Source organism: Heterobasidion irregulare, assembly GCF_000320585.1.
Source record: "Heterobasidion irregulare TC 32-1 unplaced genomic scaffold scaffold_02, whole genome shotgun sequence".
NCBI lineage: Eukaryota > Fungi > Basidiomycota > Agaricomycetes > Russulales > Bondarzewiaceae > Heterobasidion > Heterobasidion irregulare.
Window position 1 is genome coordinate 2781588 of NW_009258198.1, and position 14899 is coordinate 2796486.

At 55.4% G+C, this 14899-nt stretch overlaps 4 protein-coding genes across 4 annotated transcripts; 3 read left to right on the top strand and 1 right to left on the bottom strand.

Moving 5' to 3' along the window:
- Window positions 1-20: 20 nt before the first annotated feature.
- On the bottom strand, window positions 21-2736 carry HETIRDRAFT_457637 (uncharacterized protein; the record flags this gene model as incomplete). The annotated part of the gene is made up of 5 exons (XM_009544598.1): window positions 21-1744; window positions 1795-1867; window positions 1918-2310; window positions 2366-2660; window positions 2723-2736. The coding sequence occupies 5 exons, from the start codon at window positions 2734-2736 to the stop codon at window positions 138-140; spliced, it is 2382 nt and encodes a 793-aa protein (XP_009542893.1). The 3' UTR covers window positions 21-137.
- Window positions 2737-2969: 233 nt separating this feature from the next.
- HETIRDRAFT_380383 (uncharacterized protein) lies at window positions 2970-5768 on the top strand (the record flags this gene model as incomplete). Its single annotated transcript, XM_009544599.1, has 8 exons — window positions 2970-3179; window positions 3232-3394; window positions 3455-3795; window positions 3853-4011; window positions 4064-4272; window positions 4328-4768; window positions 4821-4983; window positions 5031-5768. The coding sequence occupies 8 exons, from the start codon at window positions 2970-2972 to the stop codon at window positions 5643-5645; spliced, it is 2301 nt and encodes a 766-aa protein (XP_009542894.1). The 3' UTR covers window positions 5646-5768.
- Window positions 5769-7113: 1345 nt separating this feature from the next.
- On the top strand, window positions 7114-9955 carry HETIRDRAFT_31970 (uncharacterized protein). The gene is made up of 7 exons (XM_009543438.1): window positions 7114-8037; window positions 8091-8591; window positions 8652-8710; window positions 8774-8896; window positions 8961-9281; window positions 9344-9393; window positions 9456-9955. Exons 1-7 carry the CDS (start codon window positions 7287-7289, stop codon window positions 9598-9600), a joined length of 1950 nt encoding a protein of 649 aa, XP_009541733.1. The 5' UTR covers window positions 7114-7286; the 3' UTR covers window positions 9601-9955.
- Window positions 9956-10348: 393 nt separating this feature from the next.
- HETIRDRAFT_244995 (uncharacterized protein) lies at window positions 10349-13348 on the top strand (the record flags this gene model as incomplete). Its single annotated transcript, XM_009544600.1, has 9 exons — window positions 10349-10806; window positions 10874-10993; window positions 11055-11190; window positions 11246-11625; window positions 11680-11779; window positions 11836-12014; window positions 12082-12346; window positions 12404-12622; window positions 12677-13348. Coding segments are annotated over 9 exons (2529 nt in total), but the record flags the coding sequence as incomplete, so codon positions are not given.
- Between the last annotated feature and the right edge of the window lie 1551 nt (window positions 13349-14899).

The following is a 14899-nucleotide window of genomic DNA, read 5'->3' on the forward strand; positions in this document are numbered from 1 at the left end:
GTTTGAGAGCGACGACGCTTGGTACCCCAAGAATGAAAACGGAGCATTAATGAGGACCCTCGGCAAGCCCTTGGTGGTGAATAGAGATACAATGTAGATAAAGTGTACGACTTCAGATGTTTCCTCTCCATGGTGAACTAATTCTTCCACACTGCCCCAACTCTACTGGCGGCCCTCATGACGGCTCGTAGGCCAGATGCAGCGATGTCTGTATCAGCCGAAACACCCCATCCGGAAGACTTGCGCAGCTGGCCATCTACTTCAACCTCGTAAACTAGCTCGACGTATGACGCTGCGCCCGCGTCTGTACCCGAGCCGATGGCGTGCTCCGAGTATTCCCGGATCGTGAGGGTGCCCGCGATGCTCTCATGCAGACAGGCTAGGACGGCGGATAGCGGCCCGTTTCCAAGACCCGTCAACTTGCGCTCCTTGCCGGCGAACATGAAGTCGCCCGCAAGGCGGATGCGCGCGCCTGCGAGATGCTCGAGCTCAAACGAGCGCAGCGAGACGGGGCCCTCGTCGGGCATGTCGTAGCCGTAGGTCTCTTTGAACAGCGTGGTGAGCGCGTCGTACCCGATCGCGTCGCCCGACTCGCGCGCGGAGCGCTGCACGACCTCGAAGAAGGCGGCCTGCAGCCTGCGGGGGAGCTCTAGGGCGAGGGAGTTGACGATCGCCGAAGCGATGTCGGCTTGGCCAGAGCGCGCACTGAAGCCGACACTGAGCTTGAGCTCGGGCAGCACGCGGTCGCCGATATGGCTGTTGACGGCGCTCAGGACGGCGCGTAGACCTGACCCGGCGATGTCGCGGTCAATGCCCACACCCCACCATGAAATATTGGACCTGCGGTCCGAGGCGGAGACGAGTTCGATGTACGACGCAGCGCGGGACTTTTGGAGATCTGAAGCGGTGTCGATGGAGTGTTCGGAGTATTCCCGTAAGGCAAGGTCGATGTCAAGGTGGGTGTGGAGGGCGTTCAGCAAGGCAGAAATGGGACCATTGCCGTCCCCGCGGACGACACGCAGGACCCCATCGACCGAGATGGTCCCGTCGAACTGACGTATATCTTCGGCATCCTCCCCCGAAGGATCGGCCGGAGGCGCAGAGGAAATCTTGAACGAGCGCAAGGCGAGCCTGCCCTCATACTTGCTCCCGCCGACGTGGTAAGTCTCACGGAACGCCGTTGTGATGTCCTCAACGGTCATTTCGCGTGCCTCGCGATCCGAGATGGCCTGCACGACCGCGTAGAACGCGATCTGCATCTTGCGCGGGAGGTCGAGCTGCAGATGCTGCTTGATGAGGTATGCGATTCCACCCTTGCCGGATTGCGAGTTCACGCGAATGACGGCCTCGTAGCTGCAACCTAGGTCTGCGGGGTCGATGGGCAAGTATGGCATCTCCCAAATTTCTTTTTCGTTGTTTTGCCGTGCGAGTGCGTGGCGTTTCGACTGCTCCTCGAATCCTTTCTTGATCGCGTCTTGATGCGACCCCGAGAAGGCGGTGAAAACAAGTTCGCCGGCGTACGGATGCCGTGGGTGAACGGGCAGGTCGTTGCATTGAGTCACGACGTCGATGACGTGCTGAATATCGCTGAAGTCAAGATTGGGGTTGAACCCTTGTGTGTATTGATTTAATGCGAGGTTGACGATATCGACGTTTCCTGTGCGCTCGCCGTTACCAAAGAGGCAACCCTCAACGCGCTCCCCACCAGCGAGAATTGCGAGCTCAGCGGCGGCGATGCCGCATCCTGTAGCCATTGATGAGAGCGACGAGTTGACTAGTTTGAGAGATACATACCTCGATCATTGTGGGGATGCAGGCTGATGATGATCTTTTCTCGCTCTGAGATATGGGTGTGGAAATACTCGACCTGACCCCAGGTAAGCACAAATTCGGTGAACCAATGACCTCTAGCCTTACCTGATCAGCAAAGTGATTTGGAGGAGCAACCTCGACTGTTGCAGGCAGATTGAAAATGATCCGGTCAAGTAGATCTGAGCCTGCACGTCCCCAAGCCGCCTTCACGGCATCGCAAAGCTCAACAACAAACTCGGGTTCTGTCTGAGTGAACGTCTCTGGGCTATATTCAAATCTGAACTCTGTGCCATATTTTGCCGTGCATTCGTCGGTCAATTGGCGGAGTATCTTAGTGTGTTTGACCGCGAGATCGGTGGTCTCTTGTTTCGAGTTTTTGAACACGACGTTGCGGAAGAGAGGGGAGGTGGCGTTGTACATGTGAATGATGGCCTTTTTGCAGCCTGCGACAGCATCAACAGTCCGCTTGATCAAGTCTTCCCGAGCGGGAGTGAGAACCTATAGGGATTCGAATCATTAGCAGCTTGCGACCTAATAACTCGATTTAACGGACCTGAATCCACACATCGTCGGGGATGGACTTCTTCTCGATCAAGCCCCGTACAAAGTTGAAGTCAGTGTCGCTGGCGGCAGGATATGCAACCTCGATTTCCTTGAAGCCGCATTCCAGGAGCAACTGGAAGAAGGTAGTCTTCTGCTCAATTGTCATGGGGTTCGCGAGAGCCTGGTTGCCATCGCGCAAGTCCGTGGACAGCCAGATAGGAGGGCCTGTGAAGGTCTTCGATGGCCATTGACGGTTTTCGAGTTTAAGAGGTGTGTACGGCTTGTACTTTTCGGATGGGTCAAGGCTGTAGAGAGCACTATCCGATCAGACAGTGCGCGGTCAACGACAGATGTGAGGGGCACGCACAGCATACAAGGCATGACGGTCGTAAAGAACGAAGAAGATAGAAAAACGAGAGGCTTTATGTATTCTCCAGATTCGAGGCCTCCTCGAGGTCGAGTCAAGTCTTCAGGAAAGCCTGCAATGAATTTCGGCCGAAACATACCCCAAACCCCACATAGGGGTTAGGGCTTAGATTTTCTCACGATCAAGAATGCACGGAGTCGAGTCTATCATGCAGTCGAGTCAAAGCAGCATTCGTTCACTCCCGACCATGACAGCCGTCCTGACCGTGTCTGCGAAGGCCACGCCCTTCCCATTTGCAGCCATTGCGGCCGCGGCTTACACTCAAAAGGCCGAGGTCAACTACGAGGAGTCTGCCTCCACGGTCACTTTCGACCATGAAGGCTCCAGTATCACTGCTGAAGATCAGATCGTCCAAGCTTTGGCTAAAGCTAGCGGACTGGCGGAGGACAGCTCAAAGGTATCCGTGTTTCAAAATGGATCATTGTGCTCCGATCTTATCGTTCTATCAGACACCCGCGTACTTCGCACTCGCGAAAACCCTCTCCACCAGTACTGCCGTTCCCGAGATCATTGCTGCCTTGAATGCGTTGGACAATCACCTCGGGTATCGCACCTTTTTGGTTGGTCATGACATCACTGCTGCAGATTGGATGGTCTGGGGTGCCATCAAAGGTTCCGTACACAAGCCTTGTATCTCTCTCTCTCGCAACTTACGCTCTCTTCGGTGATCAGGGAATATCAAGATCATCGGTCTTCTCAAGAACAACTTACACAAACATCTCAACCGGTGGCACTCGCATCTCGAATCACTGGAGTCCACGCAGGCTGCTCTTGCTGGGTTGAACGAAGCCAAGGCGAACAAGGCTCGATCGAATCAAAAGACAGCGTCGGGATTCGCGCTCGGCCTCCAAAATGCAAAGGAGGGAGAAGTGGTTACGCGCTTTCCGCCTGAACCGAGTGGCTACCTGCACATTGGTCACACGAAGGCGGCGATCTTGAACCAGTATTTCGCTAAAATGTACAATGGCAAGATGCTCATCCGATTTGACGACACCAACCCGTCAAAAGAACGAGTGCGTTTCTTTTAAGCTGAATTTAGAAAATGCTCTGACATCCGGCGCCTGGATCAGACCGAATTTGAGGAGACCATCCTCGAGGATCTTAGCCTCTTGAACATTAAGGGCAATAGCATCTCCCATACTTCGGATTACTTCGATCAGCTTTATGATCTTGGCATCAAAATCATCGAGTCGGGGAATGCCTACGCGGATGATACCGAACAAGCCCAGGTGCGTTGCTCTCCGGTGCTGATGCATTCTGTTTAATCATTGTAATTCTCAGATGCGCGAAGAGCGCATGCATGGCATTGCCTCAAAAAATCGCGACGCTTCTGTAGAGGAGAATCTTGCGCGTTTCGCGGAAATGAAGAAGGGGACGCAGGAGGGTCTCCGATGGTGTATTCGCGCTAAGATCAGCGTTGATAATCCCAACAAGGCTATGCGCGACCCTGTCATCTACCGTTGCAATGTTCTTCCTCATCATCGCACAGGGTATGAATCTTCATTGCGTTATTCATTCGGTGTCCATTTTGACCCTGCGCTTCAGGGACAAATGGAAAATCTACCCCACATATGACTTTGCATGCCCCATCGTTGACTCTTTAGAAGGTGTCACCCACGCGCTGCGTACGAATGAATACCGCGACCGTAATCCACAATACCAATGGATGATTTCCGCGCTCAAGCTGCGCCCCGTAAACATCTGGGACTTCAGCCGACTCAACTTCATCTATACCCTCCTCTCTAAGCGCAAGCTACATTGGTTCGTTGATAACAAGCATGTGCGCGGCTGGGATGACCCGCGGTTCCCCACCGTGCGCGGGATCCGAAGGAGGGGGATGACGGTCGAGGCCCTGACGCAGTTTATGTTGTCACAGGGACCGAGTCAGGCTGTTGTCTCGCTGGAGTGGGACTCGATTTGGGCGCTGAATAAAAAGGTGATTGACCCAGTCGCCCCGAGGTTTTGGTCGATCTTGAAAAATAAGCCGTACGTACGACTTTGTCTCCAGAGAGTGCCACTCGTTGACGGCATTTTATAGCGTCCCTGTCACTATCACTGGCGGACCCTCCACCATCGAGGTCAAGGCTCTTCCTAAGCACAAGAAGAACCCTGAAGTTGGCGAGAAGAAGACAGTTTACAGCTCTTCTGTATTAGTGGAGCAAGAGGACGCCTTGTCGTTCGATGACAATGAAGAGGCATGTGTCGTTGATCGGCTGAGATCCGAGACCTATACTGATTGCATGCACAGATCACTCTCATGGACTGGGGCAATGCCATCGTGCGTTCCAAGGAGACGGATGCCTCCGGTGCGGTGACCGCCATCACGATGGAGCTGAATCTCGAGGGCGACTTCCGCAAGACAAAGAAAAAGATAACTTGGCTCGCCCAGCCCACGTCCGAGCACCCCCTGGTAGAGGCGACTCTGTTGGACTACGACTACATCATCACAAAAAAGAAGCTCGAGGAGGGTGACGACGTCAAAGACTTTGTAACGCCTGTGACGGAGTTCCGCGAGGACGCGCTGGCGGACGCGAACGTGTTGGAGCTCAAGAAGGGCGACATCATCCAGTTTGAACGCAAGGGATATTACATCTTTGACGGCATCGTTGAGGGCGAGGCAGGGAAGAAGTGGGAATTCATTAACATTCCTGATGGACGGGCGTCTAGTCTGGCGAGCAAGGCGGGCGTGGGAGCGGCAGCATCTGCCGAGACACAAGGGAAGGGGAAGGCTGCCTCACGAGCGGAGGACAAGGCTGCCGATCCCCCCGCGGAAATCAAAATGTACAAGGTGGCGAAGATCTACGGCGAAGAGCCGCCTACAACTGAGGGGGCATCGAAGATGTACGAAGTGAAGAGCGTATAAGTACAGCCTGTAGGTGATTAAGAGGCGTGACTGGCCTTGATGGGTGTTGCAGCCGATGTACGAGTACTGTGACGGCATGACCGTCACGCCGTCATCACAGTAATTGATCGGTTATTTACGTGTATTTGTGCCGAGTTTGGACCTTGTTAGGGAGCCAAACAAACGTGAATTGAACCTCGACGACGACCAGAGCGGCAACGGCGCTCCTCCCAATTATTTCCTCGAGGGCCTTCATTGATCCTCTCATCGACACTCCCTTGAACCTCTGGACACTCTACACAGCGCCGTCGCTCCTTTTTGACCGGCCACTTGTCGTACTTGCGGACCCCATACTGGCATGGCTCAACGTCGCACATACAGGACAGGCGTAACCAACTCATCCTCATCCTCCTCTTACCGGCGATACCAACTGCGTCACTCCCCGGCATCGCGTCGACGCGCCTTGGACTTTGTCAAGAAGTTCCACCAGTCCTCCTCCTCATCTCTCACTCGTTCCCACACCTCGAGCGCGTCTTCGTCTTCAGGCGCCAGCACCCCGCGTCCCGCTCTGGCTCCTCTGCACTTCAACTTGCGACGCCTGCCGTCGCGTCTCACGCTTGCTGAAAAGGAATCCATGCGGATAGCTCCAGATCCTGTGGCCCCCCAGATCGGGTCCAAGCGGAAACGCGCGATCAGTGGTACTGAGAACGCGCACGGCGCGGGGAAAGCGCGTGCGGGTGGACGGTCGAAGAGGCAGAGGTCAGATTCATATGCTGAGATGACGAGCGAGGATGATGTTGCGAGTACGATGGATGTAGACAAGCCTAGGAGCTCCCTGGCATCAGACGACTCGGAACCCGATGACGGCGACCTGGATTCTTGTCAGTATTGTTCTGCCTCTGGTCTGCAACACGGTTTTGACGCGTTTGTAGCCGAGGATTACCTTATCAATGAGGCGACTTCTCGTGAGCTCTTTCGGTTGCGCAAAAATCACCTCGTGCAGCTCTACCACTCGACAGGTCTGTCGCATGATGCAGAATCGTTTACCAAGCAAGAAATTGTAGACGCTATCGTCGCCGCGCGAGATGACATCGCGTCTTTGCCACCCTCCTCTCCTATCGGCCGTGATGGCTCCAGTGATTACTCGTCTGATGACGGTAACGCCGCGGGTGGCGAGGAGACTGACATTGGCGGACGTTGTACTAACCGCACTTTGGCATTACGCCGAAGAGCCACCGCGTTTGATCTCAACCGTGTCTCTAGCAAATTTGCCAAAAGAAGTTTGTCTATGGGCCAGCTCGATCACTCTACCGCGGACGACCATTCGTATACAAGGAAGGTGACTCGGATCACAGATCTGCCTGTTGACGATATTGTCCCCGCCCAAGTCCATCGGTGAGTGTCAAAGAGCGATTGGTGCAACTTTTGCTCACCTTTGCATATGCAAGGCGAAGGCCCACCGCTGGTTCCAGTCGATCATCACCCACAACATCTGCTGCGTCCTCATCTTTGCCATCACCTCCGACCACACGCCTTCGTTCCCGCAAGGTCTCAGGAGAAAGCACAAACAACGCCAGCGTACCCTCTACGTCGTCGTCGCAATCCACCAAGTCGTCGCAATCCGCCAAGTCGAAAGGCAAGGGCAAACAGGTTGGATTTCGGATGACAATACCAGGCGACGAGAGCGAGCTCACAGAGCTATCTGAGTCCGAGGCCGAAACGGTGACTATGACAGTATCACCCAGTCCAAGGCGCCTTCGAAGTCAGGGTGAGCGGGCACCGTCTCAGCACCATAGACAAAGCCGCGAGAGCTGTGATGAACAAGTGCGGACCACGCCTAAGCGCAAGGTAAAAGAGAAGCTCAGCGACATGCAAGAGGAGTTGACTGAGGAAGAGGGTGAAGTTGAGGACGAGGACGAAGAGGTGGATGAGTTGATGTCGAGTAAATCCCCGACGCCTCCACCTCCGCCACTGCGCACACCCGTGAGGCATCGTCTGAGACCTCGACAAGTTCAGACATACACTCCTCCGAGTGACGGCGACGATGAGGAGGAAGCAGAGGAGGACCAGGGAGAGGGAGAAGAGGTTGGGTCTGATGAGGATGAGGAAGGAGACGGAGAGGAGGAGACGGAGGCAGGAGATGTAGAGGAAGCAGAGGAGGAAGTCGACGAGATAGAGGAAGAGGAAGAGGACGATGAAGAGGACGATGCCACGCTCGTGGAGCCGCGGAAGCTGCGCAATGGGAAAATAGTCGGTGAAGAAGACATCCCGGAGGACAGTGAAGACGCGGAAGCAGAGTCGGTGGAAGAAATGTCCATTGATGAGGACATCGACCTGGAAGCCGAAGACACGGAGTCGGAGTCAGAGTCGAACGCGAGCAACGATAGCGAGTTCGTAGACGAGGCCATGGATGGTGAGTAGGCCCTCTCGATGATCCCTCCATCAGCTGATGGTGTTTCTTCTCAGTCGATCTCACCATCGCAACGGCGAAGAGCCTCGTTCGGCTTCGCCGTGATGACCTTGTTCGGCTCTGCGAACACAGGGACCTCGACGTCGAAGGAACTAAACCTGAGCTTGCTGAAGCCTTGCTTCTATGGCGGGACCGTCAGACTGAGGCTTCCTCACCTTCTTCTACCGGAACCGTACGGCCGCCTTCAACTACCAGGCCTCGGGCGAACGGGCGTCGGAAACGGAGCAACGGTGACCGCCAGACGACGCCCGTGCTACTCCGTTCTGAGCATGTTCACCAGGACGAGCCGCGCACTCCACCCATGTCGAACTCGGGCCAGAAAGAGGAGGAGCTTGAGCTCGATCTCGAGGCCATGGGACTGGAGGACCGTGAGATACCCCCAGCCAAGTTGACTAAACTTGACAAAATCGGGAGCGGAGGCTTCAAGGACGTATTCATTGGCAAGTTCAAGGGCCGCAAGGTCGCCATTGCGGAGCTGCGTGAAAAGCTTAGCGAGAGTGAGTAGTAGGGGACGAAGTTGCATGTTTGGCTCGATGCTGATGCGATGCTCTTAATAGTGGATATCAAGGAGCTCAAGCTTCTGGGGGGCTTCAACCATCCCAACATCGTCCGTTTCGTGCGTGTTCTGTCGTTTGACCTTCGATCATAGTTGTCGCTCATAGATAGCATGTCCCGATAGCTTGGTGTCAGCATACCTGAAGACACACGCGTGACGCCTGTCATGATCGTCAGCGAGCTGTGCGCCAACGGTGACCTCTTTGATTATGTCCGGAATGTACCACCGCCTTCGCTCTATCGCATCGTACGTGCAATCGTCTGTCTCCCGCGGCTGATCATCCATGTGTAACCAATCTGGGTCACAACAGTTGAGCATCATGCTGGACATCGCGCGAGGGCTCGAGTACCTGCATTTGCGGAAGCCGTCGGTCATACACAGAGACTGCAAATCGTCGAATATCCTGATCACGTCCAAAGGTATCGCGAAGATTGCGGACTTTGGGCTCGCGAAGGTGAAGCAGTCGACACGATCGATGGTCCGTAGCCTAGTGGGCACGGTCAACTGGCAGGCGCCGGAGCTGTGGCACGCTCATCCAAAGTACAATCACAAAGTCGACGTGTACGCGTGCGGGATGGTGTTTTGGGAGATGCTGCAGTGGCATCTGCCGAATAAGAAGTTCCCTTGGGAGGTGAGTAGTGCACGGGTCCTCTTTGACAGGCCTGAGAGCGGTCGTTAAACACTGACTATCAGGGTATGAATGAACATGCCATCTACGAGGCGGTGGGTGCAAAACATCAACGGTGCGTCCGAGCCGTGTTCGTGTTCGTGTTCGCTGGTGTATCTAAATTTCTGCGTACCTTAGGCCTTCCCTCGCAGGGCTGCGCAAACAATATTGCCCCGAAATTGTGCAACTCGTAGAGCACATGTGGGCGCAAGACCATCAAGACCGACCCACGATGTCGGAAGTGGTCGAACGGCTTGAAGAGCTAGTCCAAGAATATCGGTGACGGCATGCTCTGCTCAATTTTCTTTCTGTGGTCCGTATTTTTGGTCCCTCGCACACTACAACCACGCATAAAATATTGGTCCATCTTACCGCTCACTCACCCCATATTACCCCGTCATAGTGTCCACTTGTTTTCATTTTCATTTCATCATCGTTCATCATTTAGTCTAGAGTCAGGGATCGGCGTCGTCTTTTTGTCCTTGCCTAGTCGTCTGGGTCGCGGGTTTCTATCCACGTTTTCTCCCCTCATCCGTTTTTCTCCTTTTGTACGATCATCGATCCTGCGGACGTGTCTCCTACATTTAGCATCCATTGTATTCTACTCCCCAATTCCAGTGCATCTTGTTTGAGCATCTACTAGAGGGGTGTGAGCGCCTGATTAGGACAGGTGGTGAGTGGAGGCGGCTCTGTTACGTCTTGGGTGCTGCAGCTCTCTGCTCCGACGCGCCTCTTCCTCTCCAACCACCATGACCTCCCCTCCCCATCGCCGCACATCTTCACGGCCCCTTTCTGCCTCCCGCTCAATTCAACAGTCCCTTTATGCACCTGGCGCAAGCTCCCGCCCATTTCTCAACACGATAAACCCCCTCGGGCATACATATCGGGGGTACGCCGCCGCGAACCAATCCCTCCTCGAGGAGGACGAAGATGTCGACGACCGCACCCGCACGCGTGCACATGATAATGACCTAGACGTCGATGATCTCGAGGCGCAGCCACGGCACAGTGTGCGGTGGGCGCTCAAGCCCGAGACGAGCGTGCTCCGCCCGAACATCCATTACGAAGATAAGATACATGAGGAGTCCGAGTCCGACGACGAGGTCCCACAGAGCTTCATGATCGAGGCACCGAGCGCGCGCAGGCCGCCACAGCCCTCGGTGCCGCCGAACCCGTCGCGGCTGGGGAAGGGCAAGGAACGCGAGACGCGCGGCCCTCCATCGTTGCCGATGTTTGTCGGCGGTGTGGACGTTACGCGGATGTCGGTGCCCCCGCGGCCGTCAGAGCTTGACTCGGACCACGCGCGATCCCCGCCTTCCCCACCTTCGACACAGCCCCCGCGACAGATGCCGGGACTCGACGCGTACGAGCGCGCACTATGGAACTGGGTCAACGTGTATAATCTGGACGCGTTCCTGCAGGAGGTATACTATTACTACGAGGGGAAGGGCATATACTCCATCGCGCTCGCCCGCGGGCTGAATCTTCTGTCGGTGCCGTCGTCTTTCTTTGCATGTACGTGTGGTTGGGCGGTGTACTGATGTTCGGGTTCGCAGCACAGTCGGGTTTGTCATTAGCTTCTCGACATTTCTGTTGCGATGTGTGGATTATTCGCGGATTCGACCCGAGCGGGTGACGCGGTTGTCAGATGTCGTCGTCGACCGATGTGTCTCGAAGTGAGTAGTTGGCGAAGGCATCTGTTTCCTCGCATTTTGTCTCAATGGATGGTCATGGCAGATTTTCCGGGTTCACGCTCCTCTTCTTCCTCCTGTTTTGCGCCTTTTATCTCTGGCAGATAGCCTCGTTCGTATCGAGCACCATGCGACTCGTCGACATGTACCGCTTCTACACTTACCTCCTCCGCATTCCAGACGTCCGTCCGTCCCGCTTCCGCATCTATCAATCTCTGACATTTTGACTCTTCACAGGAAGATATTCAGACAATATCCTGGCCCGAAATTGTCCGGCGCATCGCGGCCATCCGTGATTCAAATCCGCTTACTGCGTTGTCTTCGCGGCCGCGCGACACCGACGGCGCGAAGCTGGACGCGCACGACATCGCGAACCGCATCATGCGCCAAGAGAACTTTCTCATCGCGTTGTTCAACAAGGAGGTGCTTGACTTGCGTGTGCCGCTTCCCGCGGGCCTCGAGCGCATCGTCGCTCCCGAAGAGGGCAAGGGGCGTACCCTCACGCGGGCGCTGGAGTGGAATCTGCGGTTTTGTCTGATGGAGTATCTGTTTGACCAGAGAGGCAGAGTCAGAAAGGTGTTTTTGAAGAGCAAGAATCGGGCGGCGTTGATAGAGGGGTAAGTACGATCTATGTTTTCATGTCTATTCCTGCGGGCTGAGCGGGCTTGAAGGTTGAGGAGACGCTTCATCTTCATGGGTATCTTAAATGCTATCTTTGCACCATTCATTGTACTCTATCTTCTCATGTACTCATTCTTCCGCTACTTCGAGGTAAGCATGTCTCGTTCCTCCATCATTCTCATTGATATCTCATTGTGGTCCTGCAGGAGTATCACAAGAACCCATCTTCAATCGGGGGACGCGCATATACACCCTTCGCACAATGGAAGTTTCGGGAGTTCAACGAGTTACCGCATTTATTCACGCGCAGACTCGACGAATCATATCCAACTGCCAACATGTATATCGGCCAATTTCCGAACGAGAAGGTCGCTATCGTCATGAGGTATACATACATATCCAGGGTTTGCGCGACTTCGAAAAAGCTGACAATATACTTGGCCCATTTCCAGATTTGTCGCCTTCGTCGCGGGCTCATTCGCGGCCGTCCTCCTCTTGGCATCCGTCCTCGATCCAGACATATTCCTCCAACTTGAAATCACTCCACACCGCACGGTGATATTTTATATCAGCCTGTTCGGTGGTGTGCTCGCCGTTGCGCGGGGGATGATCCCGGAGGACAACAGGGTGTTTGACTCGGAGATGCTCATGATGGAAGTCGTAAACTATACGCATTATATGCCGGACGAGTGGAAGAACCAACTGCATTCGAAGAAGGTAAATAATGCTTGCTCACGATTGACTTGTCACTAACGGACAAGTGGTGTTGTTTAGGTCCATCAGTCGTTTGGAGAGCTGTTTGCGATGAAAATCGTCACGTTTGCGAAGGAGCTCATTTCGGTTGTTTTGACTCCCTTCATCCTCTGGTTCTCCCTCCCTGAATGCGCACCCGCCATCATCGACTTCTTCCGTGAGTTTACGGTCCACGTCGATGGGCTTGGCTTTGTGTGCAGCTTTGCCGTTTTTGATTTCCAACGGCATGGGAATGTCAAGGTACGTGTCCCCTTCTTCTCGCCCTCATTCCCTCCACTGATGCTCTGCACCAAGTTCGGAGCACCCACCGAAGTCAAAGACAAACGACTCATGTCTAACGAGGGCAAGATGGAGAAGAGTTTCCTCAACTTCAAGGCCGCGCACCCTGAATGGGTTCCCAGCGATCCTTCGGGCTCGCTCTACCTGAGCCGCATGGCGGACTTCACCGCGCGGCGGCGACAGCCACCCCCTGCTCCTCCACCGCTAGAGCAGCAGGACCTCGCTGCAACATTACGAACCGACGAGCAGCTCGCGTCACGTGCGAAGGAATACGAACGCGCGCTGCAAGAGAGCCAGAGCGCTGCCGTCGCACGGCGCAGATTCGGGACGGGCTCCGTGCTGCTCAACTCGAGCGCCAACGGTGGGCTTGGGATGGGCCAGAGCCAGCCGGGCGCGTCGACGATTTTCCAGTCGACAATCGGCGGGATGGCAATGGCGCAGACGGCGGTGCTGGGCGACTCGGACGGGAGTATCGCGCCGGCCGGACTGCGCGGGGGCAGCGGAGGGAGCGAAGAGATCGCGCTGGAGGACCGCGCGGTGGACGGAGGCGTTGGGAGTGCGCTGGGCGAGTCCTACGTCGATGGGACGGCACGAAGAGGCAGGGCGGTGGCGCCGGGGCTGTCGATGCAGGAGGAGGAGGAGGAAGTGGCGGACGGCGGTGTGTTGGGGTTGTTGGCACAGATTTATAGTGGCAAGGGCACTGGAGGGCCGGCGAGGGTGCTCTGAGCATACTTCAGGGCCGCCGATACTATTAACTTAGTCGATAGCGATGTTTGGGCCCATGTACACACATGCATGGGAACTCCTGGGCACGTAAATTACTTTGAAACCTCGTTGAACGTCGCGTGAATACGACGTCCGTCGTTCACTATACCGGCGCCAACAGAAGACTCTGACAAGCAACTAGTATCCCGCTTCATACTCGATAAATTGCCTACCTTGTCCTCTTTCGAGATTGCTCCTGAACATACAACCTCCGTTGGCACACGACCCCCTTCTGTATATGATGACCATATTGCTCCCAGTCATCGCCTGGAGCGCGTTCGCATTGACCCTAGCATGAATGACAATTTCATAGCATCTCTTCTTACGTCTCTTTCAGAAAAACAAGATCTTGTACAGCACCTCCGCTCAACCACCAATCCAGTGGTCCCTCACCTATCAGCTACCGGCTTTTTTATGATGACGCCGGTGCCGATCCACAGTATGATGAAAGCACGGTGGCCACTGGAGTATATGATTTTCTTCGCGAGGCTTTCTGCCTCGCGTCTCTCAATCTCATCGATACACAAGAAGCCCTGGGGCTACATCATAGTCAACGAACTCAGCTGGCTTTCAGCTCTCGCCCGTCCAGAGAAGCCGGGAGCAAAGCGAACTACCTTGTGGTCCTGAGACCCGAGCTGCTGCGTCTTGGTCTGGTCCATGCTGCTACGTCCCCTCGCAAGCCATTCCTCGCCTTCGAAGTCAAGAACGTTCTGGCGGCAGACCCGCGCATGTACTTGGCCCTCCTGGTCTTCACGTCTGTCTGCGGCGATCCTCAGGGCCCGCTCCAGTCTCCACCTGCCAGGACTGCGTCCTCTTCGAGAGCCCTCGCGCGGGCCTCCAAGATGCACCGGTGCCGGCGGATGGTCCGGACTCTGCTGGCGCGCCTGCCGGGACCTCTCCAGCCGAGCTCCAGGCGGCGGTGCAGTGGACGAAGGAGTACGTCGCCACCTGACGCCGTCGTGCAGTCTCAGCGATTCAGCAAGGGCCACCTCCAGAATGCGCCTAGTGCACCAGCATATATGCGGCCCATTCGTGACGTTTGAGCGGCGATCGAGGTGAGGTGCGCTGCTCTCGGAATCGAAGGTGAGCTCAAGGGCGAGGTCGTCGAATGGGTGCAGAACGCCGTGTATGTGACTCTAAAGGTGAGTGGTCCCATGGTTCCTTGGGAAGAAATGCGACGTCTAAGGACATATATGTGCGCAGGCCTGGGGCCACATGTGCCGCCACGACTTGACCTATCAATGCGTGAGCACGTTTTCGGTCACTTGGGTTATGCGCCGGCACCGTGAACATCGCTGCGCTTCTATATCCCCGTTGTTCGCCTGCGACGATCCCCAAACTCCTCTTATCCTGCCTGGACTCGTGCATGCTGCCTACGACAACCTTGTGCAGAGGCAGCAAGTCAGCAAGGAGCAACAATCCCCGGATCCCACGAAGGTGAACAACAAGCGAGAGGGTAACGACCGAAACAGC